Genomic DNA, 27,151 nt, shown 5'->3' with positions numbered 1-27,151 from the left:
CATATATTTTGCTTTATATTTTTCTGCGTAAAATTAGAATCTGCAGAGCATGTGACTGTTTTGTATATAGTGACAGTTCATGGTGCTCAAAAGATTAGTCACAGAGAGAGATTATCCAGCCTACAGATGTCTATATAAGCCTAGGCTGCATTAGCTAGCACAGCAGTGGTGGGAAGCTTTGTGCTGGACTGGAATGCACCCTTTCCTTCTTCTCCATCTCTTTCAGCTCTCACAAACTGCAAAGATGTGTGACCAGACCTTTTTAGCAATTGTGTTTGGTCCCTGTGACAAGTGCTCCAAAGAGAAGCCCCTCAGGCCTGTTTACATCAAATCAGAACAACTCAGCTACTGCTCGCTATGTGTGGAAATGGTACGTTATTGATTCTATCAGCCAGAGTGTGGAAAGACTGCACAAAACGGGGGTTGGTCTGTTAGGTTGGATTTTTCTGGACTGCAAATAAGCATTGCTAGGCCCACAGGCTGCCAAACAAACACCTCTGCAGACACCTGGTGTTTCCATGACCCTGCAACAGAGGTGGCCCTGGGGCTCGAGGATATGTTTTATAATTTTTGATTGAAAAATCATAAAAAATTCAAGCTTTTTCCCTTATGGTACCACGTTCCTCAGCTGTGCAAATGTTATGTGCCCATCTAAGCTCTTCTCTGAGATGCATGTGTGCAACTCTGCTTGGCCTAAGTTCTTAAGTGTTTCCCATTTACCTTTAACAGAACTTTAAAAAATAATGCTATATCATTACAATAAACTCATTCACTAGTGACTAGGAACATGATGTTCATCTAGTCTGTCTCAGTAAAAACAAGACACAGTGAAGTGCTGTCAGAATTCCATCATGGCCCACATTTCACACTGCAACCACATTGTCTCCTATGCTGTGTGCAGTACCTGGGTGAGAGCTGGAAGTAGCTACTATTAGAATAAGGTGGGAAAAAACTTATCCTCATTGGATAGAGGAGTGGAGTGTCTTCTGTCCCATGGGCATGCATCACCACAGAACTTGGTAATGGAGGAGATTAGCAAACCTGCTGGCCTGACCAGCAGGTCCTGCCACATACTGCCTGAAAAAGGAATGATATTGGAGGGTTTCTAATCTCCAGTAATTAATGGTGAGGTTATATCCCACTATCCTGGTAGGAAGCACTGTTCTGGAGAGATCACTGTGGGGTTTTTTTAGGTGAAATACAAAGCTAAGGTCATGAACCTACGTGGCTATTGAAGAGCTCGTCTGGAAAACTCCTTTTGTAAACTTTAGGATTTTGTTGTCCAACTTGGCAGCATTTTATTTCATCTTCCTAAACCATTGTGCATTATCAGTTGGAGAAGACATCCATCACTGTTTCCTCCCCAGAACTGGTCTCTACTGTGACTGAATGGGGTCCAACTGTTTGTTGCATTTGACTGTCAGATTAAATGATGTCTGCAGGAATGCTAAAAGGTTTAGCAAGCTGTGTTTACAAAACACTGTTGTACAAGCAGATGAGAGCACTGATTTGGTGGCCTAGGTGGTGCATGTGTACAATTCACTGGCTGACACAGCACATTGTCATGCCTTACGTTGTTTAGGAGGAAATTTAGATGTAATGACTGCAAGACAAAAGACAGTCCCTTCCCGGTTTATTTGCTTCTCCTGACTTTGAAATTGCTGCTTTGTTCAGGTCCTTCTTGGCCAACAGCCTTCTTGGCTATTTATCCAATAAATTTTTGCATGACCTGATAAATGCATGCTGGAATTACAGGAAAGAGGCTGTTTGTTATTTACAGTCCCAGCAACTTTCTCCTTATTATTTGTATTATGGACGTTAGGCTCTTACCCACTGGAACAGCTGCTGGCTAGAAGCAGACTGAGACTTCAGGAAGAATTGCCTCAGTACCTAACAGCCTGTTAGGCTTTCTATTAGCACTGCAGTAGGATCTGGTAGATCTGGCCTCAGCTTGCTTTATATTTAGCAAAAAATTTAAAAACAAATATTCAGAACACAGAGAGCTCTTTGCACTAGTGCTGAAATACACATGGGTAGGGAAATTATATTCTTTACTTTTTTGAATTGATTTTTTAGCGCTTTGGCTTATATCAAAATGCACAATATATCCTTGCCACACTTGTGCAAGTGTTTGTGGATGCACAATTGTAGTGTCTAATTGGCTGATCTTTCTGCAACTTCCCAATGTGCCCATGAAACTCCTGATTCCAGTCCAGCAGATGCACAGATGCATTTTCATCAGCCAGTCTTTGTGATTTCCCCAAAAGCATCATATGCTGAGGGATAACAAGAATTAGAAATTGCTGATTCTCAGTGTTGAGGTCATCCTGCTTCAATTGTTTTAGACAAAATAATCTTGTCCCTCTATGGTTTTACCTGCCTTAGTTTGGTGCTAATCAGTAGAAACTCAATCAATGTTTGCTGGTTTAATTTCCCCATAAAACTATTAGTAAATTAGCTTACAATTTTAAAAGAGATCAGCTGGTGAATTAGTGAGAATGAAAACTTATTTTAAAGGCCTAACTTTTGAGATAGGCAACAATTTGTGACACACTGATAGATCATTCATTTTCCCCAGTGTCCTTATTGTCAGAACAGTACCAACTTTCTTCATCCATCCCATCATCTCATCACTACAGTCTGATGTATTTGCCATGTGTGGCACTCATTAACCCAGTACTATGTTATCCTCTAAATTATTTCAACCCTGGTCCATTTTATTAAAAGGTCCCAACTGGCTTTATTCTAACCTGTGGTTTTTGCATGGTTAGCTAATAAGAGCATGGGTAGTTAAGCAGTAGTTGGTCAGATGAACTAAATATTTATTTTTTTAACTTTTTATTCAAACTAATGATAAGTATCACACACTTCTACAGCTCACTGTGTTTGGTACAGGCTTCCCTTTCACCTTATGGATCTGCTTACCCCTGTCATCTCAGGACTAGTACCATGTATCAGCCTACACGTGTGGTTCCCAAGGACTCTCACATTCTGAGCTGTTCTTTGTAGACTCTTTAATCCCATTCCCTAAGGCAGTGAGACTGTTCACATCAGTTAAGGCAAGAAACTCTGAATTTTTCACTGTCAGGACTGTGCCAAGTATCTGACACATAGGTGTTATCTACGCCAAATTCCTGAGAGCTGATGCGTTCCTACCAAGGTAAATAAATTTCCTATGGCTTTTGTTGGATTTAACTTCTGGGCCTCTTCACACTTACCAGGTGTCAGAAGTAAGGCATTTGTCACAGATTAGAATCCTTCAAAAATAAAGTTTCTTCTTCACAGTCTTCCCCTGCTAGTGCCCCAGGACACAGCTGTATTATTGAGTTTAATACAGGTAGGTTTAATTTTTCAGACATGAAGATAACACAATACAAGAAGCTTTCTGTCACTTTCCTAAAAGACATTTGGGATGGTTTTTTTGTTCTTTTAGTATCACTTTAAAAGTATGGAATTTTTATTTCCTTGGCAATGTCTGTGCTGGAAGGCATTTCCAATGTGCTGATTACTGTAGGAGGCTTTGAAGGATGTTCCTTTATTGAGCACTATATGAATTCCATAGTTTACACCACCTACTTTTGCTTTTGTGATTCTGAATGCAACTGGATTCATCAGTTCAGGGCTGCCTGCATCGCCTTCAGGCTGGTGGGGTTAGGTCACACCAGTTTCTGTGGACAATGAGAAGTCTGAAAATACATCCACTGCCTTTGACTCTGCAGCAAAGCAACCCAGATTCTGCCTGAAGATCCATTGACTAAAATAGACCTTGAGGACATGACCAGATCAGGGCCTGAATTCAGCTCCAGAATGATGGTGAAGAGCTCAGCAGCTCTGCCCTTGCATCCCTGTTGGACAGCAGCATTACTTCCAAGCCCAGTGTGGGAAACGACTTTTCTCCATCCAGGATGTGCCCAGAGTCCAAACAGCAGCTGCAAACAGTCATTTTCTTATCTCCCTTTCCAATCTTGGCCCATCTCCAGATTGAACAATAGCCATTGGATTGTCTATTTTCTGGCTAAAAGGAGACAATGGGAGTCAATATGCACGAAGTTACTCCTTGTAGATCAAGGACAATTCTGTAGCAAGAGGACATTTTCAAGGAACTCCCAGGGAACAAGGAGCTGCCAGGCTATGTGCCATGGCTCTTTCCCTGGAAGCACCAGCTGCTCCTTGTGCCCAGCACAGCTCCTGCTCTGCACCCAAGCAGAACCCACAGAGCTGTGCCCCCGGGCTCACACCAACACCAAACTGGAGGGTTCTTTATTCACCCTTTGGAATTTTGGAAACTGGTCCATTTCAAGAGCTGGGAAGGCCACAGACCCTACTATGCTTACCTAAGAGCAGGGGAAAGAAGTAGCTTGTTCAAAGCGGAGTTAAAAGAAAAAAAGAAAAAGAAAAAAGAAAGAAACCCTGATAACAGCAAATTTAAAAATGAGGAATGCGAAGCATAGTAGAGAGAAGGGTTCTTACCACTGCATCTGTACTGCTGGAACAGGAGCTGGGCCACAGACCTGCTGGCTGAATCTCCTACCCCTACCCATCGCAGTATCAGGGAATGATGGATCTAAGCTGGCACAGGTTCTGTCTTCGCAGTCTCATGTTTTAAAATGCCATTGGGGTGACCGATGGCTTTTTTTTTTTTTTGCCTCCTTCCCCCACAGAGTGCGCAACTTGTACAAAGAAGTTTGGATGCAAAGCAGAAACACTCTTTGGCGTGTGTTTCTGGGGAAACTAAGCCTTTAGGCTGTGAAAAGGGCTTGGAATGCACAGTAGGGTAGGAGCGGGGCAGGAGGTGAGGCTGGTCGCGGCTGTCGGCCGGGAGGCCAGTGGGATGGATGCTGATGCTGGAGCGGGCTGGGGATGCAGGAGAGGCCGGGCAGGGGATGCTGGTCCCCATGGTGTGCGTGCTCGGGGCTGGCAGCATCCCATCCGGCCTGGACGTCAGCGGGGAGGGGAGGGGGAGCCCGGGCCGGCTCCGGCGCCGTTGCTGAGGCAGCAGGAGCCTCGGCAGCATCCCCGAGAGCCGGGCGGGCAAACTCCTCCCTCCCGCTCTCATCCCCGCTCTCCCTGCTTCCTCCGCAAAGATGGCAACCGAGGGGCTGCGCGAGAACGAGACCTTGGCATCGCTGAAGAGCGAGGCCGAGAGCCTGAAGGGGAAGCTGGAGGAGGAGCGGGCCAAGCTGCACGACGTGGAGCGTGAGTGGGGCCGGGCGGGGGCGCGGGGGGCCGCCGCGGGGCCGCACCGCGGGACGGGCCTGGCCGGGAGCGGGCGGGGAGCGCGGCCCCCAGCGCCGGGACATCGCTCCCCCGGGGCGGGCAGGACCCGCAGCATCCCCGGAGCACCGCGGCGGCACGGCCCGGGCTGCGCTGCCTCCGGCGGGGTGGGCGGCCGGAGGGCGGGGACCCCGAAATACCCTCGGTGCAGCCCGGGATGTGCCTGCGGCCGCTCGATGTGGTGTCAGGAACAAAGATTAACCCCAGCCGCCTGGGAGTTGATAGGAATTTGCTTTGATGAGGCCGGGATTTTACCCAAGGTGTGGACGGGCTTAAAAAGGAGCATCATTTCAAAAACCGGCTCCTCTGCCCCCCTTCCCCCAGGGAAACAACTTGCAGGGATGCAGTGCTGATTCAGAGGTGCGGGGTGAGTCAGTGCTGGAGCTGTCAATGCTGTAACTCACCGTTCTCAGCTGCAGCTTCAAGATCCAGGGATAACGTGACAGAAATTATATGGACAGACCTCAACTCTGCCCTCCCACTATCACCCTCCCTCCAAATTCAAGAAAAATAAGCTAACCTTACTTTATGGAGCTCCTCAAGTAGGTATTAATTCACCTGTCCAGACAGATAATAATCCTTTCGTTTTCATAATTTCATTTTTATAATTACAATGATAGAATCTATTGCATGGTTTTTGGGCATTTTGGGGTGTGTTTTTTAAAAAACATACAAATTACTTTTTTCCTCTGAAATCACACACCTTACTCTATTAGAAATATTAGTGGGTCATTAAAACTTTTTTTTATCTGTTTTGATGTCCTAAACATTGAAAAGCAATCTGAGCCTGTATCCAATGATTTAGTTCTTCATGTTTTCTAAGAATGAGGGACTGACAAACATTTGTAAATTTAAGGTGAGGAAGGGTTAAATTTTATTTTTTTTTTCTGGAGTAAATAGAGCATTTCTTGTCCAAATGAGACAATCATATGTTATGTGAATGTCCTATTAATTGGAATTATTAAACAAATGGAGATAGCCTCATTACAGAAACATTACCATAAATCACCATATTTCTATATTATATTTTCTGTATCAGAACTAGCAGGGCCTCTGTTTAACACACCTCTTAAGAATATTCTTAAACCCATTTTTGCTCAGAGTTTTAACTGTGGTTGCAGTGATACCATAACTCTGTGTGCCATTGATAGTCATAAGATACTCATGTCTTTGTCATATGTGAAATCTGTAAACTTCCATTGGAAAGGTGTGTTTGCATAGCCATGACGGGATTTCTGAGACAGAAGTGCTATGCTGCTGTAGAGCAATGCTCCCTCATGATATTTTATACTAATTCTGTATCAGATCTTTTTTACACTTCAGATATTCCCAAGTACTATTTCTGCAGAGCTTGTAAGTTTCAGAATAAAGCATCTTTTCTGGGTTTTGCTTGGTTGGGTGGTTTGTTTTTTTTTCCTAATCTAAATTTGTATCTTTCACATTTTTTTGATTGTGACTTTCCCTGTGTGGTTCCCAAAACAAACAGCTGGCTGAAATAGGATTGCCCTTATTTGTTCAACTGGTTTGGAACATCAGCTCTCAAAAATGTGGACCGAAAAAGGAAATGCCAAACATACATTTGATTTGCACTCTTGTAGTTTTAAGGATTCAATGCTATAGCTTAAAATTTTAGGCATAGAGAAAAGTTTGTTCTGTTTGTGCAGTCTATAAATTTCTAAGGCCAGACAGATCATTAGACCTAATTGACTTCCTGCACAGAAAAGATCAAAGACCCAATAGTACCTGCATCAAGTCCACACCTCCTGTTCAGGCCAAACAATATTTTTAAGAAAAATAGGCAATTTTATCTGGACCTCTGTAAAACTACTCAAGCTACTTACTGGCTTTAGCTGATCTACTTGTCTGAGTGCATGATTTTCAACTATCTTGGAACAATGTTGAAGAATGCTTAAAAATAATTATCTGACTCTCGAACCTGTGCTGGGTGGGAGCAGGATTATTATGGCTGTGGTTGGAGATAAGCGTCCTCAGAGAATCAGTGAGGCTAAACCAGACAATTTCACAGAGTCTCAGCTGCGTTGACATAATGGAAATGCTTTGTTCATTGTCTGTGCCACATTTGTTTTTTCAGATATGTTCTGGACACAAGCATCTTTCCAGCTGCCATAATAACCTCCTGTCCTGTGTTTTCATGTCTTTTGATTGGATCATTTGGCAGGTTTCTATGGGCAATGATAGGGAGAATGTATCTTTTCCTCAGTGGGTTTATATGGTACTTTCTCAGAAATTGGCTTCTGACCTATTGACAAGTTGTCAGGAATGGTGGACAGCACCCGTCCCTGGGCTCTGTGAGACTGGTTGAGCTGAGATTTCAGATGAGAACATTATTCTGGTACAGCCTGTGGGGCTGGTGGCTTTGAAAGGCAACTCTTGGAAAGGTAATCCACTAGAAATCATGGCCCTCCTCAGCTCCATGCTGGATGAAAATGCTGGAGCAAAGCAAATAGGTTTCCTCGGATGACACTTTGTCCCAGACATGTACAGATAACCCCAGCATGAGGCATCAGGGTTACATGAGACACCTTTTAGTTGTGTCAGCTGCATGTCTGTGCAGCTTTATGTCAAAGTCAATTGGCACAAATGGAAATGCAATTTTTTTTGTTTTATAAGAGTATCAGGTGAAAGTACTGCTATTAAATGAGGTATGAAAGAACTGATTTCTCCATCAGAGGATGCTACTCAGAAAAGCTCTCTGTTGTAAAAGAAAAAGCTGATACATCCCATGAAGTCCGTGATGTCTATAGATACTGTTGAAAAGTTGGGTAGTGTGGTCTTATAGCAAATGCCAAGCTTACTACTCACTCAGAGCTGTGTCCTGGCCCTGGGGGCTCCCCTGGCCACCAGAAGGGCAGTTAGTACCTGTATCACACTCCATCACCACACAGTGCTGAGAGCCAACTGCAGTTGGGAGTCTCACACCCAGAACAACTGTTTTACCATTAAAACTCTGGAGATTTGATGCCTACCCCCTTCTTCTGTATGATTTTTCCTCTAAGACCCAGTAGTGGTCTTCACTTCTGCTGAGTACTTTGAAGCATGTGTTGCTCTGGGGGCTGGCTGTCCACTTTCAGGCCTGAGGATTTCCCAGTAGGAGGGGGCAAAGGGGTAATCTGTTTTCCAGTTATACTTAGGTGTGATGGTCTGCAAGGCCTTCAGCTGCTACATCCCTGGAATTTAAGCCCTGGATGAATTCATCCTTATATTTATCTGGTAAATATGTTCATATGCCACCCACCTTGGTTTTACCACCTGCCACCTCTGAAACAGAGTTCATTGCCTTGCACCATGGACTCGAACTTCATGGATTAACTCCTCCAGGGGCATTACTCCTAAACACAGAGATTTGCCAGGGCAGAGCTTTGATGCAGGGCTCTCTAACCACCAGCTGTTTGCAGTCCATCAGGTGGCAGAGCGTGTGGAGGCGCTGGGCCAGTTTGTGATGAAGACCAGGAGGACCCTAAAGGGCCATGGAAATAAAGTTCTCTGTATGGACTGGTGCAAAGACAAGAGAAGAATTGTGAGCTCTTCCCAGGTATGCTGTTGGGCAGTATACAAATCTTCGGGCTGTGCTGTGTGCCACTCTTTGCATATCATACCTGTGAATAGTGTAAATGTTTTCAAGATGCCCTGAAAGTTTATTGGCAATGTATTTGTTCAGAAAGCTTAAATCTAAGCTTCTGATCATTGCTACCCCCGTTGTAGTTAATACCCTAAATTGTTCTTGTCCAGTCATACACAGAGTTTCCCCATATTCCCTACTATAATAGAAAATAGAACTCATGTAAGGCCAGTTTTATTTCCTCGTTCTTTACAGATGAAATATGTAGTAAATTTCTCAGATTACGTGTTCAGAGAAAATAAAGGGAAGGGAAGAAATGCTGATTCTTTCAGAGATTTCTGTGCACAGAAATTTCTTCTGCAGTCTGTATGATTGATGTGACCTTGAAAGCCTCAAATATCCTGCCAAAATTACTGCATTTAGTTGGGCATTTTGAGAAACAGTCCTAACACCTGCTCAAGACCAGTCTCCTAAGCTGGAGGAGGTAATGAGATAATTACTTTCTAGATCCCCTGGTTCTTCCTGAGCCCAGTATGGCACTCAGTGTGCTTGTTGCATCTCACAGCTGTTCATTGACCTACATGAAATCTGTCAGGGGTCTCACTTGAGGGATAAAAATAGGCAATCTGCATTGCAAGCCACCTTCAGTTACTATGAGTTTTTACCATTCATGGTGATCTCAGCAGAGAATAATTTTAAATAACTAATGTCACCTTTTTTTAAAGTAGTTAAAATGTTAGTGTGTAATGCATTTCAACCTGAACAGGCAGGTTGAAATGCATTTTTACTCTGTTTTAAGAACTATATAAGTCCAGGTACAGCAGCAGTTGTTGCTCAGTAATAAACATTTAGCTTACAGGGAGGATAACAATATTATGTGCATAAGGCAAAGTAGCTGGCACAGGTGTAGCTGCCATACCCAAAGTGATTGTGTTGCTCTCTGTAGAGGGTTCTTAGGATGGCTATTTAGCAGATCATATCAATGGATATGTGCTGCAAGTGAAAGGAGTTCTCATGAACCCACTAAAAGGGAGGGAAGAAAACAGGAAAAACATTGGTCTTTTAAGTCAACATGAGTCATCTTGGTGAGGAGGAGATATGCTTTTCTTGTCATAGATACAACTGGCACTGTTGAGGAGTGTCTCCTTGATGCTTCACTGTGACCATTGTGCTGTTGTTAAGATGGCAACAAAGATTTCAGGCCATAACAGACTGGGGGATAGAAATGAGCAGCAGTGCTTTCCCCAAAGTGGGAAGCAGGCTTACAGCCATGTCTCTGTAAGGCCTCAGTTTCTCTCTCTCTGTGCTTTCCTTTAGGATGGGAAGGTGATCGTGTGGGATTCCTTCACTACCAACAAGGTAAGTAAAACTTCAGCAAAATTCAGATTTCTGTGCCCAGGGCAAATGACGGTGGAATGAGATGAAGGGCCCACAGGTGTCACAGGAGAGTGGGATGACGGGATAATATGCATATCTCCACCAGCACCTAAAAAGAAGGAGCTGAGGGCAAGTCAGCTGCCTTGACCTGTCTCTGAGCAAAGTCCCTATCAGGGCACTGGGGTTTGTCATGGTCTCCCCATTGTGAGACTCTGATCCAGCCTCTTCGCTGACAAGGGAGGGCTCCTGGCTTGGGCAAAGCCCAGCCAACAAAACAGAGGGCCTTCCTGAGTAACCATTGTACCATATGTCCTGTGTGATCACCTGGGATCCTTCAGCTGTGGTATTCACTGTGAAATGGTTCTGCTGCTCCTCCAAGCCCTACCTGGCTGCCTTGTGGCACTGTGTGCCACACAGATGAGAAAAAACTACATGCCTTTAACTCACTTTTTCATGTGCAGCAATGGGGACTTTTTACAGCCCTGAATAACCCAAATAAAGCATGCTCTGTGATCAGTTTGGTGCTCATGAATAAGGTGGAAAGTGTCAGAGAAGGACTAGCCATCCTCCTGCTACTCTGCTGAGCTCTGCAGTAAGGGTTGTCTCAGCCTGACGTGTGAGTTATGGCTGGGGGAAACACCTCTACTTTTCACTGACCCTAAAAATGTCTTACAGAAATACTGAACTTATTACTCTATGCTGTTTTCCTTGCAATGATTAGAGAAACAGTGACATCACAGTCTAAAGAGATGCTGTGTTTCAGGAACACGCGGTGACGATGCCCTGTACCTGGGTGATGGCATGTGCATATGCCCCATCTGGATGTGCCATTGCTTGTGGGTAAGTTCCCAGTTTCCACAGCTGCTTACACAGAGAAGTTTGATTTTTTTTTTGTGCTGTCCTGGTGCCTTCAGAAGCTGACAGATAGGAGTTTGCGTGCAGCGATTGTGGGTGGAAGGACTACACTCAGTGTCTCTAATTCTATTCCTATAATGGCTTGTACACATTATCTCCACTGACTTCAGTGCAATAACATTTGTTGTGTAAGCATGGAAAATAATCCTCTTTCAGCATTTATATCATGGGTTAGGAATTCTGCATGCATGCTACTTCCCTGTTCCAGTGTGGTTGTCTATGTCGGATATATATTCTAAGGGAAAGAGGTTTTAATCCTGTTCTTACTTTGCACTCATTCTTCTATGAGGTAGAGGTTCATCACTAACAATTACCAGTATGTGAATAGATCTTGCTAAGATGGGGTGGGGAGAAGAAACTCCATCCTTGATAATCTTCTACAAGTTTTTCTTGGAAGGCTCAAGTTTGACAACATTGAGTTCACACAGGGGAAAAAACAAAGACATGAAATGTTGGCAAAGCATCTTTTTAAAAGTGACTGGGTGGATCAGACAGACAAAGCAAGCTTGGGGCAAGAGAAGGGAACAAAGGGAGACTTCACTGTGTGGCCTGAAAATCTAGAAAGCAGCAGACTGAGACAGACAGGCAGACTCCATAATCAAGTCTGGAAACTGGGTTTTTGACTAAAACTCAAAGAATGGCAAGAAAACTCTGTATTCGCATATGTAAGGAAGAGAGGGAATACACATATGCATTTATTGCACTACCTAATTCTATATTTCTGTTGTGCTGTCAGTTAAGTGCTATACATGTAATGTAAGGCACAAAACCAGCAAGTGCTGGTGTGCCAGGATCCCAGGGACCAGGGCAGGGCTGATCTACCACGGCTCGAGGAAAGGATCAGAGCCTTTAGAAATGAGTCCTATATCTGACACAGCTTAACTGGTAGAACTGTCCAGGAGGGACACACCAGCTACAGACATCAGTGCTTCTGTTGCCTTTTTTCCAAACTCTTCTAAAAGGTCTGTCTTCACACTCTCCACTTGCTGTACCTTCTCTTCTGTAGTCAGGTCAAATTTATTAAGATAGATCAATAATTATGCTTAAATACTGATCTTTGCAATGACATATGTCAGCAGAAAAATGGCAGTTTGGCTGTATGTGAAGCATTAACCCTGAGGTGACTGCTGTCACCTCCAAGTTTATGCTTTCGTGAGGTTTCATTCAGTGGCATTTATAAATTCGGTAAGGGTAAAAAATACTGAGGCGCAGCTGTTCAAGTTCTGTAAAGCAGCCAGCCTGGTGAGGCAGCTGGGGCTTCCCTGCACAGGGAGATCCCACACAGCACAATACAGGGAAGTCGGTACTTGTAAGGGTTTGGCAGCGCAGCACTGACAGGTGGTTTCCTTCTTATCACCACTCGCCTTTTGTCGTTGCAGTTTTAACCAGTTCTCCTCTCTCTGTTATTGCTATTATTACTCTCTTCAGTGGCCTGGACAACAAGTGTTCTGTGTACCCTCTGACATTTGAAAAAAATGAAAATATGGCTGCAAAGAAGAAATCGGTTGCAATGCACACAAACTACTTGTCTGCCTGCAGCTTCACTAACTCAGACATGCAGGTAAATGCATTCCCTTCCCGCTGCTCACAACCACCTAACATGAGCTGCACTCGTACACGGTGCACATGATGTTCCTTGCTCCCAGAACCATATCCTGCTCCATGCAGGGGCTGCTGGAAGACCCTCTCGGGGGCAGTGAAGGTACTGCAAAAGCTGCTGTAAGGAGATGCTCCTCACAGCCCGTGGCCAGGCTGCACCCTGCAAAGGCCTGTTGCTTCTGCAGAGGGAGCTCGCTGGTACCTGTGTGTTCTCTGCTCACCTGATCTGTGCCAGTTTGTGCTTTCAGGGGCTCAGACTATTGCAAATAGTTAAAAACACTGTTTGCTTAGGACTAGGTTGGGTACATACTACACCAGCTGATAGAGACTGTGTTGTTTGCCTCCTTTGTCCTGGACATCCGGACAACTTTGCTTTTGCTTTCATTCTTAATATTTTTTATTTGTACCAAGTAATACATTTGGCCCCACAGGGGCATCCCTGTTGTCTGTACGTGCAGTGGTGTGTTCCCTCGAGGGAAAGGAGTGATGCTGGTCCCCATCTCGCAGCCAGTGGGGTGGAGCACAGAGGCCCACAGTGGGAGGCAATGGCAGAGCCAGGAACTAAATGCAGATCTTCTGAGACCAGGCCACTCTGTAGTGAATATCGCAAAGATCTCATTCTGCAGGAACACGGAAGATGATGAAAGGAGCCAGGATAATCCCCTTGTCCTCTCTGATTTCTGAATTTAATTAGAGCTCTGCTCAGTGCAGCTCTGCAGCAGAATGGAGCATTTTCATTGCTTTCGGTGTCAACAGAGCTGCTGGAAAGGGATTATCGTGTTCCCTTCTTCCAGATATTTGGAGCTCTTCTGAAGGAAATATCAGCTCTCATTGCTTCTATTTCAGGACATGTGAAGCCCGAGAGTATGTTGTATGTTGTTGTTTGTCGCTCTCTGGTTTCTGTAATGACTCTGAGGTGCTAATTTAAGTCCATTGCCATGGAAACAAGTGGTGGAGGTACCCAGTGCTCAGACTTGCTTAGCCCTGACCTGACTGTGTAGGAACCCCGCTGAATTAGAGCAGTCTAAATTAAGTGGAATGTTTTTCATGAGACATAAAACCGGTTTCCTCTTTTCTTCTCCATACCTAAATGCATTGTGCTTAAATCCTATGATACAATATTTTTTCATAGTAGAAAAGAAAGGTTAGGTATTTTTTCTTCATATTAAATACAGCAAACTGCATTGATATTGAAGGTAATGTACAGCTATTGTTAGATAATACACAGTGGATTAAGGTGTTTTATATTTAGTGATTCAGAGATTTTTCCGAAGTCTTTAAAAAGAAATTTTCTTATGATTGCTATCATTGAAACAAATGCAAGCAATTGGGTTGGCCAAGCTTCTATTAGGACACTGTTATGTAGAAGATCCTAGATAATACCAGATTTCTTATCTTTTTCCACTTACACAAAGGCCTCAGAATTACCACTATTCAGGAGCTCTGAAGGTGCACAGTGCAACAAGCACATGGTGCAGGAGCTTTCCCAGCTATGTGCAGAGCAGTTCTCATCACCAGGGGAATGCAGTCCCTGTCCTGGAGCAGCTCTAGCATGAGGTGGAGGTGTCCCCCAGCCCAGTGCCTCCCCAGCTCCCACTGCTAGGTGCTGTCAGGGCTGCTGCTCTGCCTTGACTGCTTTCTTAAACTACAGCTCTGTTTTCCCTCAAAGGAATGAAAGGCTGGGTTGGAGTTTAGGGGTTGATGTGCCCACGGGCATCTGGCAGTGCAAGGGAAAGAGAGGAGATTTAGGGGTGGTTCATCGTTGATTAAAGCCACTCTCAGGCTGTGGGGGTGCTGAAAGAAGGGGTCCCACCCTTACTCCTGATCACGTTCCCACCTGGGCCAAGACAAGTGCAGAAGTGCAGAGCTGGGTCACCCATGCACCTTGTTCTCAGTGCCCCAAATCAGTCTTGCTTGAGAGAGCCTCCCCCACCTCAGTGAGCAGAGCCAGGGAGCCTCGCTTCCTAAATTAGGTATCTGCAGCTCTGCAGTGTGATAATGCTCCCCACGTGACAATGCTCCATGTGTATTAATAGCAACAGTTAATTGGGATCTCAAGTGTTTTGCATAGGGCAGGCAGCCATGCTCCAGTGTGGCAGGGCTGAGAAGCAGGATGACGCCTGTGGTGGTGGAGGAGGTGAAGATGGCCCCTCTCCCCTCAACGCTGTTCCCAACCCCGGTGCCTGTGCTCCCAGTGAGCAGGGGCTGTGTCCCTGCTGTCCCTTGCCCTGTGCAAGTGCTGCCTCTTGCTGCCAGGCAAGGCAGGATCCCCATCCAGCGCTGTAGGAGCCCCTAGTGCAGCAAGCCAGAGTCCAACAGCAAAGATTGTTAATTCCCTTCTGGTTTTAGATTTTTAGAGTTGGTTTGGTTTTCAATAGCAATACCCTGAAGTTGAGTCCATAACCTTTTTCTTTAAGTATTAGCTGAAGCTCTGGGTTGCCAACAGACCCTTCCCTTACACCTTTAGCTACTCCTATTCCCCTCGTGTCTTTCTTACACAGTATTGCAAGAGCAAATCCTCAGAGCTGAAAGGCTTCATTCGTCAGCCAAGTACAAATATTTCTCAGAATAGAGAAGTTCATTGATCCAGGCTCAAAAGCTGGCCAGAAAGACAAGTCAGGACTTTCTTCTGCTATCATCATCTGAGAGCATTAGCGTCTCTCTACTGCAGGATCCAGAACAGTCTGTTCTGCAGCTTTGCAGACCTCTGTTTACGGGAAGAGTTTTTGGAGCATCTGTCAAACATGTTTAGTGTTTAACCTTTATGCAACTCTGTGAATGGGTTCGTGACTGCATGATCCTTTTCTTTTGAAGAGTATTTTGTTTTTAACTTCTGACTGCCCGCTGGGATCCCTTGAATTTCCTCACCAACCATGAGAAAAACCTGTGTACAAAACCGAGAGCCCTCCTTCGTTCACCCTTGCCTCCTTCCTCGCCAGTGCACAGGAACCCTGTCAACCTATGAAATTTGTGATTGCATAACAGCTTCGGGTGCCAAGGGGAAATTTTGAACAATTGAGCATCATCAGGATTTAGTCACAATAACAAGCTCTGATCACATGCGCTTTCTACAAGTGCTGTAGCAGATGGGAAGCTGTGGGCTGTGTTGGGTCAGTGTCTGTTCAAGCCCTTTCACACACAAATGGTTTTGGACAAGTGAGAGCTGATGGACTTATCAAACAACTGTCTAGACAGGCTTACAGCCCTTTCAGAAAATCCATGTCTTAAGCCAAATTAATTGGGTTTAACCTGACTATTTCAAGCAGAAAAAAACAATAAATTAGAGAGTTGAACAGGTAAACTTAGCTCCAACAATTCTTCCCTTTGCCTAGGTTGAATTCCAGCAGCCTGTATATGGATAGGGTTAAATACAGGGGCAGACAGGAATACCAGTATGGTTCTACCTTCTTTTTGGAGAATAAAGAAATGCCAGCATGTCCTTAGTGCCATCAGTTATGCAAACCCCACTGCACAAAAGGGGCCATTGTAGAAACATTGTGTAGGTATAGTGGTGTCAATACAGCTCTCCTTTCCACTCTTAACTTCTTTCCTTAAAACTAAAAGCCATGAAAAGTACTTAGGTTCACAGTGGATTTATGGCTTTGATATTTCATTAACTCAAAGCTGTCCTTTGGTGTATGTGTGGGATGTCAGTTGTTTCTTTGTAACTGTTGATTTTTGTATTGTGATTCTTCTCACATCCTATAGATCCTGACAGCAAGTGGAGATGGAACTTGTGCTCTATGGGATGTTGAGAGTGGGCAGCTTCTACAGAGTTTCCATGGTCATGGAGCTGATGTCCTGTGCCTGGACCTGGCCCCTTCTGAAACAGGAAATACATTTGTCTCTGGGGTAAGCAGGAGCTTCTTTTCATAATATAAAATTAAGGAATATGGAAACGAAAAGGCAGCAAAGCAGGAGGCTTCTGATCTTACTGAGTGAGTGCTGGAGTATATGTTGGATGCCCCAGTGCAATCCACTCATTGCAAGCACATTTTACAAGCTGGAGCGAATTAAACCCCTGACAGTGGGGTCAAACCCACCCAGCCAGTCTGACTGCAGTTCTGCTTACTTAGCAAGTTCCACCCCACACCAAAGCAATCCAGCTCAAGATCAAAACAACGCCTCTCCAGGGAAGGGAAAGGCTCAGGGTTAGAGCAGTGGGCTTCTGCCACAGAGGAGGTGTGAATCCCTGTGGATTGGAGCCTGGAACAGCAGAGGACTTCCCACACATTGCTCCTTTCTTGTGCCCAGCTCTCTGGAGTGAGATGGGGTGTGACAGGCATCAGGTCGTGCTCAGGGCATCAAAGTGGGGCTGAAATGACGTGCATGTCACTGTGTCCCTCAACCACTCCCCAGAAGTCATGGGGTAGCTTGGACACTGGCTAAACCTTCGTGCATGTTGGAGCAGGGACATGAGGTGTGGCCACATCTTCAGCTGTTGCTGAGTCCTCTGTGCCTTCCAGCGGTACAAGAGGCATTTAAAGCCCCTTTATCAGTCAAAAACTGCCCGCTCCCTGTCCTGGCCCAGAGGAACACACAAGCCTCACTGGGAATGCAGGACTGGACTGGTCTGGGAAAGTACCCAGGGCATCTTCCAAGTCTTGTCGTGCTGCTGAGGGATCACTGTTCCCAGGCAGCTGAGCCATTGGCACACAGCCTGGCAGTGAGGCAGGCAAGTCATAAAGGTGAGCGAAATGAGGCTCTGCTCCTTTTCAAGGTGATCCTGGTCTTTCCCACATTAGAGACTGAGTGTGCAGGTGAGAGCTGGCAGCAGCTGAGAGATGACCTCTCTTGCTGGAGGCAGGTTGCCACCAGTAACTTTGCTGAAGGTACCTGGTTTCTGAGCCCCACAAGCACTGGCCCAGGGCTGATCCTGTGCTTGATGATGGAAATGGCCCTTGTGCCAGAGTGTGCCAAACATGGATTAGGGGTGCTTGGAGTCATGGTCCCATCCCTGCACAGTAAACCTGGATCTCTTCTGTTATGGCTGTTTTATCAGATTTGGCTGGCCCATCAGGAGCAGGGTCCAGCACACTGGCCCAGTTTGCCTGCTGCTAGCACAGCTGCTCTGAAGTGTGACTGAAAGCTAATTCCATCCAAGTGCATTACTTCTCTCGGGTTTTCCTGTCACCGAGTTTGCTTCCCAGAAAGGATAGATTCATTCTCCCTGGGAACAGCTCAGCTTATTATAGGGCAAAGAATCACAAGCAGCTATGGTACTGCTAAGAGAATATGTCATACTGGTGTTGATACAGCAGCTTGGGTATGTCTGTGCTTACAGGCACTCAATTCATCAGATGCAAAACACCACTTCAGATCTGTCTTACATCGTGTCAATGCAGGTATAGGCAGAACAGTACAACCTGAAGGTATGGCAGCATGGAGAGACTCCCTGTATGCTGTGCCTCTTCAACACAGTAACCCTGAGCTGGAATAAGCAATGTCAGTCCATCAACATAGAGGCTGGGTGATGTTACATTTAACAACTTAACTCAAAATTCCAACTCTCCTGGGTGAGCTCAGGACTGTGTCCCAGGCTGTTGTGCTCCGTGCCCTCTGAGCTCTGCTCCTTGGGCTGAGTTGGATATCACTCGGGGGGCCCATCTCTCCGCAGGTGGTTGCTGGTTTCTCCTTCAAAACCTTAGGAGTCAAAGAACCAGCTTGTCAGATTGGTCTTGTCCCCAACCTCCCAGAGAGGTCAGTAAGAACAGTGCACATGGAAGTGATATGAAAGGCTGGGCTTGGACTGTGATGGGGCTTGAGAGGGAAATATGCTGAGTCCAAAATATTCTCTATCCTGTTCGGTTTCCCCGAAACTAAACCAAACCACAATTCGGTGCAAAGGAACATAAATCATGACATCATTAGTAAAAACATTGGGGTTTCATTTTGACAACGGAATTTGAATTAAAAAAAAAAAAGAGAGAAATATATGAATTGTAAAGAGACTGTTTAGTTTAATTAGCAATCATATTTGATTAAAATAAACAACATGGTCTGCTGGGCAGGGCACTCTGGCTCAGCACAAGCAGCAGCCACCTGGTCTGCCCTGTGCTTCCCACACAGCCCCTGAGGGGCCAAGCCCCCAGAGGTGAGCCTTCCCACTGCCTGCCCCTCAGAAGGGGCAGATTTATTGAAATCTTCTGTCACTCTTAAAAGAAAAGACCTTGTTCTTCTTCCTGTCACTGTGACTGTGGCAGCAGTGAGACACTGCTGCTGAGAGCATGAGCCTACAGGTATGAGATGGTTCCTGCCCCAAGGACATTGCAGACAAGATGGGCGAGGCCCTTGCCCAAAGCATTCAGGGTGCTGAGCACTGAGTGTTAAATGATCTTTTCAAAGCACAGTTTGGAAGGGCAGATTAGAGCTTGATGATGAGATGAAGTGCTGCTATGCTGCTTTTCTCTCCCAACCACACCATCAAGCCTGAGGGTGCAGAGCCCTGACAGGGGTTAACTCTGGTAGGAGGCTGGACAAGAGCCCCTCCGGATGCAACTATTTAATTTTCTGTTTCAGTGTGTGAAAAGAATTAGTTATAAAACTTTGAATGCTGGGTATTAACCTTTTATATTGGGCATGTTATGTGGTAAGGGAAAGAGTGAGTTACGCAGCTCTGTGGCATGGTGGGGGGCTGCAGACACAGGCAGGGCAGCAGCATAAACAAAGCAGGGCTGTGAGTGCTGGTCAGTGTGGGGCTGCCTGTGCAGACAACCCAGTGCTATCTGCACCCCACTGTCCTGAGGCTTCAGCCTTCATGATGTCCTCTTCTTCTACCTGCAACTGCACCAGCTGGGGGTACCAGTGCAGGCAGCTCTGGGGCTGCTTTGCTGGTTAAATCCCCTCAGAGCTGTGATGTTCAGAGCCTTTAAAAGTAACTGGGCTTTTAATGTCAGGTACATGAGGGGTGAATATCACCATTTGCTCTACTGTAGTGATTTTTGCTGTCTTTTTTATGTCTTATTAGGGATGTGACAAGAAAGCCATGGTTTGGGACATGCGGTCTGGTCAGTGCATCCAGTCATTTGAAACCCACGATTCAGATATCAACAGTGTCAGGTCAGTTTGTTTCTGGGAGAGGACACATTTGCAATGTTGAGCAATGTTCTGGTTCTATTTTTGAAGTCTGACCTCATCCAAGTAATGTAATGTGTTCTGGTCTTCTTTTACTTGTGCACAGATATTATCCAAGTGGAGATGCCTTTGCCTCTGGTTCAGACGATGCCACGGTATGTTAATTCAGCAACCTAATTTAGGGAAATTCTGTTACTTCCCAAGTCAGATTCTCCTAGAAGATTAGGTCACAACCACAGAGGACTTTTAGTGACTAAACTGGGCCTGTGACACTATAGTTGCAGAAATAATAATTCCTATAAGATATTAAATACTATGTATTGCTATAGGGAAAATCTAGTAACACTGTAGGTCACTTCTGCAAAGTTGTCTACATGAGGTACTGTCCAAATATTCATTTCAGATTTTCTATGTTTGAAGTTTCATGACCAAAAATAGTTGTCTTACCGGAAGATATTTGACTTTGTGTAACTGTTGGTCACAGCATGGGAGGAACCAGCTGAAATGCTGAAGCTTGTGTCAGGAGAAGCAGCTTGTCCCAGCAAGCAGAGGGGCTGTGGGCTCAGCACAGAGCAGGGCAGATGTGGGCAGCTGGCTCTGCAGCCCCAGGCTGGCCTTGATCACATTCATCTCCTCCCTGTCGGTCTGACTCACTGCCAACACTCTTCACTGCAGTGAGTCACTGCATCCAGGTCATTCTGGATCACACAGTAGTTCTTAATGGACCCTAGTTATCTATGAGCAATCTGCTAGGAGGGGCACAGAATATATTGACAGGTAAATTGGGTCAGCACAATGTAAGCAAAATGACATTTACCTGGTGCCCTCCACCCTGAGTGAGGCATATGGCTGGTGGCTCTCCCTGCAGCTGATGGGTCCCCATGGGAGACCAGGCTTTGCCCCCACCACAACCCTGCAGGGACTGAGCTGGCAGTTAAGTGTAACTTGAGAGCAGATGTTTGGGAAGCACTTGGCACCTTATTTCTTCTGTTTATTCAAACATCACACTGAGTTGGGTGAGGGTGAAGACTTTATCTAAAGTACTCTGCCCTCAGAGCATGTTTTGAGTCTGCTCCAATACTAGCTAAACTCAATAGAAGCATTCCTTTTATCTTCATTGGATGTGGAGACCTTCCAGGGCTCTTCTGGAGAGAGTGTACCCTGCTTTTAGGTCTTAAAAACTGCAATTGTAAATTAATATCTGTGGGGAGCCCAGCTCTCTGCACACTTGGATGTGGTACTGTGAGCTCTTGAGATGCTGAGAGTGTGATAGGGAGAAATTGTCCATCATTAAATTCTGATGAGAGCACTTTCTTTTTATGCCCAGTATCACAAGCTCTTATGCCCAGTATCACAGGCTCTTACTAGTTTATTTGATGGGGTTTTTCTTTCTTAACTATTCTTGACACCCCTGCCTTAAGCAGGAGAATGGGAAATTCCACCTCTGTACTTCTGACAGAGGTTTTGGCAGTTTCCTTATACCTCATTCTTTAAATTAAGAGGTTGGTGTTTTCAGTGTTACAGACTGGTATCCTTGCCTGATTTATATACTTGGGGATTTTGAGTAACAGATAATCCTGGCTGTCTGGAGGTAAACCATAAAGGTGTGCTCACATGACAGTGCTGTCACCTGCAGTGACCCCAACTCCCCATCAGGACAGTCTGATGAAATTATTCATCAGCTTGTAGCATTGGGTGAGCTGGACTTCACACACCTGGCAGCTCCCCACTGCTCTGAAATCAAAAAGCCTCTTCTTTATGTGCAGGCTTGAATACCAGCCATTTTTCAATAGTAAACTCTTAGTAGTAACAAAGCCATCTGACCAGTATTTGCTTAAGCTTAACTTATTGAGGAGGAGTTTCAATTGAAATAGTTTCAAAAGTGTGTTTTGATTTCAGGGCTAACAGACTGCCTTTCTGCATGGCAGTGAAGTCTGATGCATGATTTCCATGTTAAACAAGTCAAAGTTTGCTGGCAAATGATAAAAACAGGAAGTATAGCTTGTTAGAGGTGATTTGGGATTTTCCGTGAGAAATAAAAACCAAAGATCTGTACAAAAATGCATTATTTCACTTCAGTTACTTTCCTGTAGGTTTTTCAGACAAAGAGGCCTCTTGAAGGGCAGAGACTGCTATCCTAGCTTACTCAGAGCAAGGGCTACCATCTTTTTCTTTGACTTTCCTGTTCATGTTTTACCCTGTGTGTTTATAGCCTCGTTAGTTCGTGGTCCGTGTTCTCAACAATGATTAGAGATTTGATCCTCTGTCTCCCAGACTCAGAGACTGTGTCCCCATGCACCTCCCCAGTAGCAGGATGCCCTAATATGTAGGAAACCACAGAGAGGAAGCAAGAGGGTGTGGGGACTTTCAGTGGGCAGCCATGGTCCAAAGCCCACCACACATCTCTTTAGAGCAGGACAGGCAGGAGGCTTAGAGAAGTGGTTTGAAAAAGCAAATTCTTCACAGAGTTTATACAAAACAGCCTTGTGTTGCTTAGATCCCTGTTAAAGGAGTCCCAGTAACAGCAGGCAGAAATAGCAGAAGGAAAGAAGCCAAGCAGCCACTTCCTGTGATGCCTGTTAGGCTGCACTTCCCACTCCCATTTTTTCAAAATATTTTAGCCGGTGCCTCCAGCCTTTACTGAGGCATGTTTGTTGGTTTTGTTTTAATCCTAGTGTCGTTTATATGACCTTCGTGCAGACAGAGAAGTAGCAATTTATTCCAAAGAGAGCATCATTTTTGGAGCATCCAGTGTGGACTTCTCTCTCAGTGGTGAGACTTGAACTTTGGAGGTTATCTTAGTGTTGAGATTTTGAGGGGAACTGAAAATTTTTTCAGTTTAATTTGATAAAGCATTTGTTATTAAAAGTTAGCAAAAGTAATAAGTGCCAAAAGAAACATTTAATGCATGGAAGCTTTTTTTTTTTTTGCCTCTGTAAAAATAATTACTCTTTAAATAACCTAGCTGGCTACTGCTTCGTTGTAGTGATGAAAAGTATTTTCCTGGCCCTACTGAAGGCAGGAAATATTTTACCATTAACTACAGCTGGGCTAGAATTTCACAATAATGATGAAAAACATTTCAAAGGAAACATGAAATGCAACTAAACTATTAAGCGCGCTTACATAAATAGTTTTTAAAAGGAGAGTAAATGATTAATAGTAAAAATATGTTAGAGGGGCATGAAGAAAGAGACATTACCACTTTTCACTACAGATCCTGAGCCATGAGCTCGGGTCTTCTCTCTGCTGCCCCAGCACAAATGCAGAGCTCCCCAGTAACTGTGGGTGGGGGATGAGTGGGTGGTGAACTACCCTTCCTCTGAGACTGAGGCAAATGCCTCTGTCCCGGTCACAAGCACCCCAGCTCGTCCCGTTAGCAATGAATCACTTACCAGATTGCCTACTAATCATTCGACCACTTATATTTAACTTCTTGTGCAAAGACTGAGCAAAGTATTATGACCCTGCAATAGCTGTCGAAGTGCTCTTCAGTCTGTCACGATTAAGAGTCATCTCCCATCTGTAATGACCGAACACATTCTGTGTGATTTAAGTAAAATGTGCTGTGTTTGTAAGCCATTAATTTTAATTGTTTCAGCATTTAGTATGGACAGCTCAGCGGCGGGGCAGGGCTGTCCCACAGGAGCACAGCTAGTCTGGGGGGAGCAGTGGTCCGAGGGCGGCACGGGAAAGCGGCGTTGTGTCTCACGGGGGGATGAATGTCTTGCAGAAGGCTCTTGCTGCAGTCAAGGCACGTTAAGACCTCACTGTGTAAAATCTCATTCGCTCTGTAGGTCGCCTGCTGTTTGCAGGCTATAATGATTACACCATAAATGTCTGGGATGTGCTGAAAGGGTCCCGCGTATCCATCCTGTTCGGACATGAAAATCGCGTCAGCACCTTGCGGGTGTCTCCCGACGGGACGGCGTTCTGCTCAGGCTCCTGGGATCACACGCTCCGAGTAAGTGCGGGGAGCACCCACTTTGAGTGCTTCTTTGTTTCTTTGATGGGTTAATAGAAGGGGGTGAGGGGGAAGGGCTGTTACAGGATAACTAACTCTAGAGGACGTAACGAGGGTATAAAAACACGGTGTAAAGCATGAACTGGAAAGTCTAGTAAAAATCCCCACAAAGTGCTAGCAGAACTGTTAAGTTTGATAGAAGAGTCATTGTCACAAACGATTGTTCAACTTTCTACAGATCTGGGCTTAACCTGAGATCCCGCTTGCAGAATCAAATGAAGACTGAAACCCTGGACTACAAAAACTGCATAAAGAAGCCGTTCCTCAAAATCAAATATTCACTACATTACAAAAGAGTGACACTGAACCAACAGATTAAAACAACTAGGTAGAAAATATAGTCTGCTTGAGCACTTAGCAAACATCAACTTGTAGTAGAACGAAATGGTTTAAATTCTGTTTTGAAACAATATTCTTTTATTAGAACTAGTTTAGTTAATTATAAAGGGACTTTTCTGCGAAGTCTCCTGTATCATAGAATTGACTATTTCAGTGCACATTGTGTATTTATTTGCATGAACTGAGTTTCTTTTTAAAGTAAAAAAAAAAAAAAAAAAAAGTCCTGATTTTATCAGGATGTAGCATAAGGCTTTGGAATCATTCCGTAGTAGCATATTGAATTTTAGTGTTGAAAAGTGGAAAGAAAAACAATTCTGATACTTTATGATGGTGTTATGGATGACTGAACCTTGCTGGTATAGAGGAGTAAAGGACCTACTGTGAAGGTACTGGCTGCTGTCATAAAAATGTATTTTTTTGTACAGAAAAGAAATTCTTTCAATCCCTTTTTTTTCTACTATCTTTTTAGATAGAAATAAGTATTTCATCTCTGTTACCTGAATATAAAGAATCTAAATATATACAAACTGATAAACGGCAAAGAGGAGGGATATAAACATGATTTACGTAATCATGAGGTAATACTTAACCAGTAGTTTCTTAGAAATTTTTAATTGTATCACTTGGTGAGTGAATTTTCTTTTAATTAAAAAAATACTACATGCTAAGCACTAAGGGATGCTACATGCTAAGCATTAAGCACCGTTATGCCGATGGTCAAATCTTTTCCGAGTCAGTCATAGTCGTTCTATGATCATGATTCTTATTTGCATTTTGAGCAGTTCATACCACTTTGGCAGGGCAATGTAGCTTAAATGTATATTAAGGCAGTATATCCCATTTTAAGGTCCTTCTGCAATGTCAGAGCAGTGTAAGTTCATGCAAATGTGGGTCAAACATTAAAAAACAAATCATACAGTTCTTAATTTTAACAGTCATCTCCCACTGCCACGGACATAGTTTTGGACTTGAGAATCAATAACAGTGAGTTGTTGAAAACCTGCTGTGAGCCACAGTCCTGCCAATGTTTTATACTGTGCTGACCAGAGCACATGAGCCCATCTGATCCAGGAACCTCTGGGTTTCAGGGAAGCAGGACAGCTGGCCACATTGCTGGCAGCACCCAACCCTCTGTGTGAACATGGGAATGCCCCACAAACTGGCAGCACCACCCCCTGCAGAGCTGATGCTGTAGAATCAAGATTTAATCAGGTAAATATGAGAATTAATTATAGAACCATTGTGAGATTCTATCTGCATTTATACATTGAAAACTATTGAGACTATAGTGTGTCAGCTCTGCTCATACCAACAGGTACTGAGTCTAACTTGAGCAGAGGCATACAGGGAGCAAGGGGCTGGAATAATGCTGGGGGCTTGCACAGTCTGGCCTTTGAAATGCAAGTGGTTAGATTCAGCTCTGAAAATATCAAATATATGATTCATATTTAGATTGAAACAAGAGAAAAGAAGCTCACTGATCACTGGAGTTATAAGTTTGATGATAATATCCTCATTCTATTTGAAAGTGGATTTTTTTTAGAAAAAAATCATATAAGAAACAAAAGTCTCCTCATTTATGAAAACATTAGGTTCTGTGAATCCATAACCAATTAACCTAGGACACTGACATTTATCTCAGCCTTCCATCCCTAATGGAATAGTTCAGCTGTTTTCACTTGGAAAAGTCAACTCTGATGCTTTGCAATATTTGTGGCAAACTATCCCTGCAACAAACTGAATGCACTATGGAAATGTCATATAGAGCTCACTGTGCAATATTGAGTCAAAACACTGTACACATTTGATCAAAAGATTAATATTAATGTTTAGATAGTATTTATTGGCGAGATGTTTGTTTCAAACATACTACGTTGTGTTGATACTTATGAACAGCCTAAATACAATAAATTGTATTTTACATATTGAGAACATGTATGTAGTAGTTTTTCCCAGCTGTTAGGTACTTGCAATGGTAGCTATGTTTTGTTGGTTTTTTTGCTTTTTTTGACATTCACTTTTTGTACCATATAGCTCCTTAGATCATTTTTCCTGCAAAATCTAGGGCAAAGCCCAGATCTACCAGAAAATTGCTTCTGGAATGTTTTCTGGAAATACCCAAGGAGAGCAACAGCAAGTGAGAGTGAGCAGTCCTTGAAAGTACCTGAAACACCATCTGAGCTCCCCCTGCATTCAGGACACCAGAATTCAGGTTGTTTTCCTGCTCAGAAGGATCGAAGCTAATGTGATGTTTTCTTTCCAGATCCTTATCTGGAAAATGCAGAGTATGTGTTTGTGGGCACATAGGATTCTCCTTGAGTTGCAGTGGGATGCCAGAGAAAGCTGGTTGCTGAAATGCTGGGGCTGTCACTGTTTGGGTGAACCAGATGTGCAGATCACCTTGAGATGCAGCAGTTCAGCTTTCTGCCTTGTCAGGAGAGAACTATGCTGGGGCCATCTGTCCTCTCCACCTCAGTGTAGAATTTGTGGTCAGCATGAAGGTGCTTGGTGGAAGTGCTCAGTTTAGACACTGAAAAAACACCTCCTTAATTTAGGTGCATTGTTTCATTTCCTCTCCTCTCAGGGGCTGGGGAAAGTGCTGAGCCAGCTTGTTCTGAGTGACATCAGTGCTCAAACTGTGACCAGATCCAGTGAGAATGAGGCTGACATCGCATCTAGCATTGGTTCTTACACAGAAAAATTCCCATGGTTCTTTCACTTCAGGGCCACTGCCTATGGACTTGTGTATTGGGCTGCATGGTCTTGCCACCTGTGAAAAATCATCTTTTTTGTTCCTGAGATAGTGGTGAAAGCATGAAACAGGACAGGCCTCAACTTCCCATCAGATAAATGACTCAACTTCCCATCATAAATGACAGATAAACGACAGATAGAGGAACAGGACACTGAATTACCCATTGTATTTCTTGCTTGTTAAAGACTGGCCAGGGAAGATTTGGAAATCCCAG

At 44.3% G+C, this 27,151-nt stretch overlaps 1 protein-coding gene across 2 annotated transcripts; it reads left to right on the top strand.

Annotated features, from left to right (window-relative positions):
- Positions 1 to 244: 244 nt before the first annotated feature.
- Positions 245 to 26,120, top strand: GNB5 (G protein subunit beta 5). Of its 2 annotated transcripts, none has more exons than XM_018069763.2 (12): positions 245 to 370; positions 5,085 to 5,196; positions 8,691 to 8,827; positions 10,172 to 10,213; positions 10,995 to 11,071; positions 12,575 to 12,707; positions 16,454 to 16,597; positions 19,713 to 19,804; positions 19,926 to 19,974; positions 22,495 to 22,591; positions 23,617 to 23,783; positions 24,022 to 26,120. In XM_018069763.2, the coding sequence occupies exons 1-12, from the start codon at positions 245 to 247 to the stop codon at positions 24,031 to 24,033; spliced, it is 1,188 nt and encodes a 395-aa protein (XP_017925252.1). In that variant the 3' UTR covers positions 24,034 to 26,120. The 2 variants fall into 2 exon arrangements, with proteins under 2 accessions (XP_017925252.1, XP_017925253.1); XM_018069764.1 differs by lacking the exon at positions 245 to 370 and adding an exon at positions 4,760 to 4,774 and having other exon boundaries at positions 24,022 to 24,379.
- The last annotated feature ends 1,031 nt before the right edge of the window (positions 26,121 to 27,151 follow it).

Source organism: Manacus vitellinus, unplaced genomic scaffold, assembly GCF_001715985.3.
Source record: "Manacus vitellinus isolate BGI_N305 unplaced genomic scaffold, ASM171598v3 scaffold_16_pilon, whole genome shotgun sequence".
In the NCBI taxonomy this organism is placed as follows: Eukaryota; Metazoa; Chordata; class Aves; order Passeriformes; family Pipridae; genus Manacus; species Manacus vitellinus.
The sequence above is the reverse complement of the archived record's forward strand: the minus strand, read 5'-3'. Positions and strand labels throughout refer to the sequence as shown.

Coding starts and splice junctions, on each gene's coding strand:
- GNB5 (XM_018069763.2), top strand. CDS start 245: ATGTGTGACCAGACCTTTTTAGCAATTGTGTTTGGTCCCTGTGACAAG. Junction 371..5,084: donor GCTCGCTATGTGTGGAAATG/GTACGTTATTGA, acceptor TCCTCCGCAAAG/ATGGCAACCGAGGGGCTGCG. Junction 10,214..10,994: donor ATTCCTTCACTACCAACAAG/GTAAGTAAAACT, acceptor GCTGTGTTTCAG/GAACACGCGGTGACGATGCC.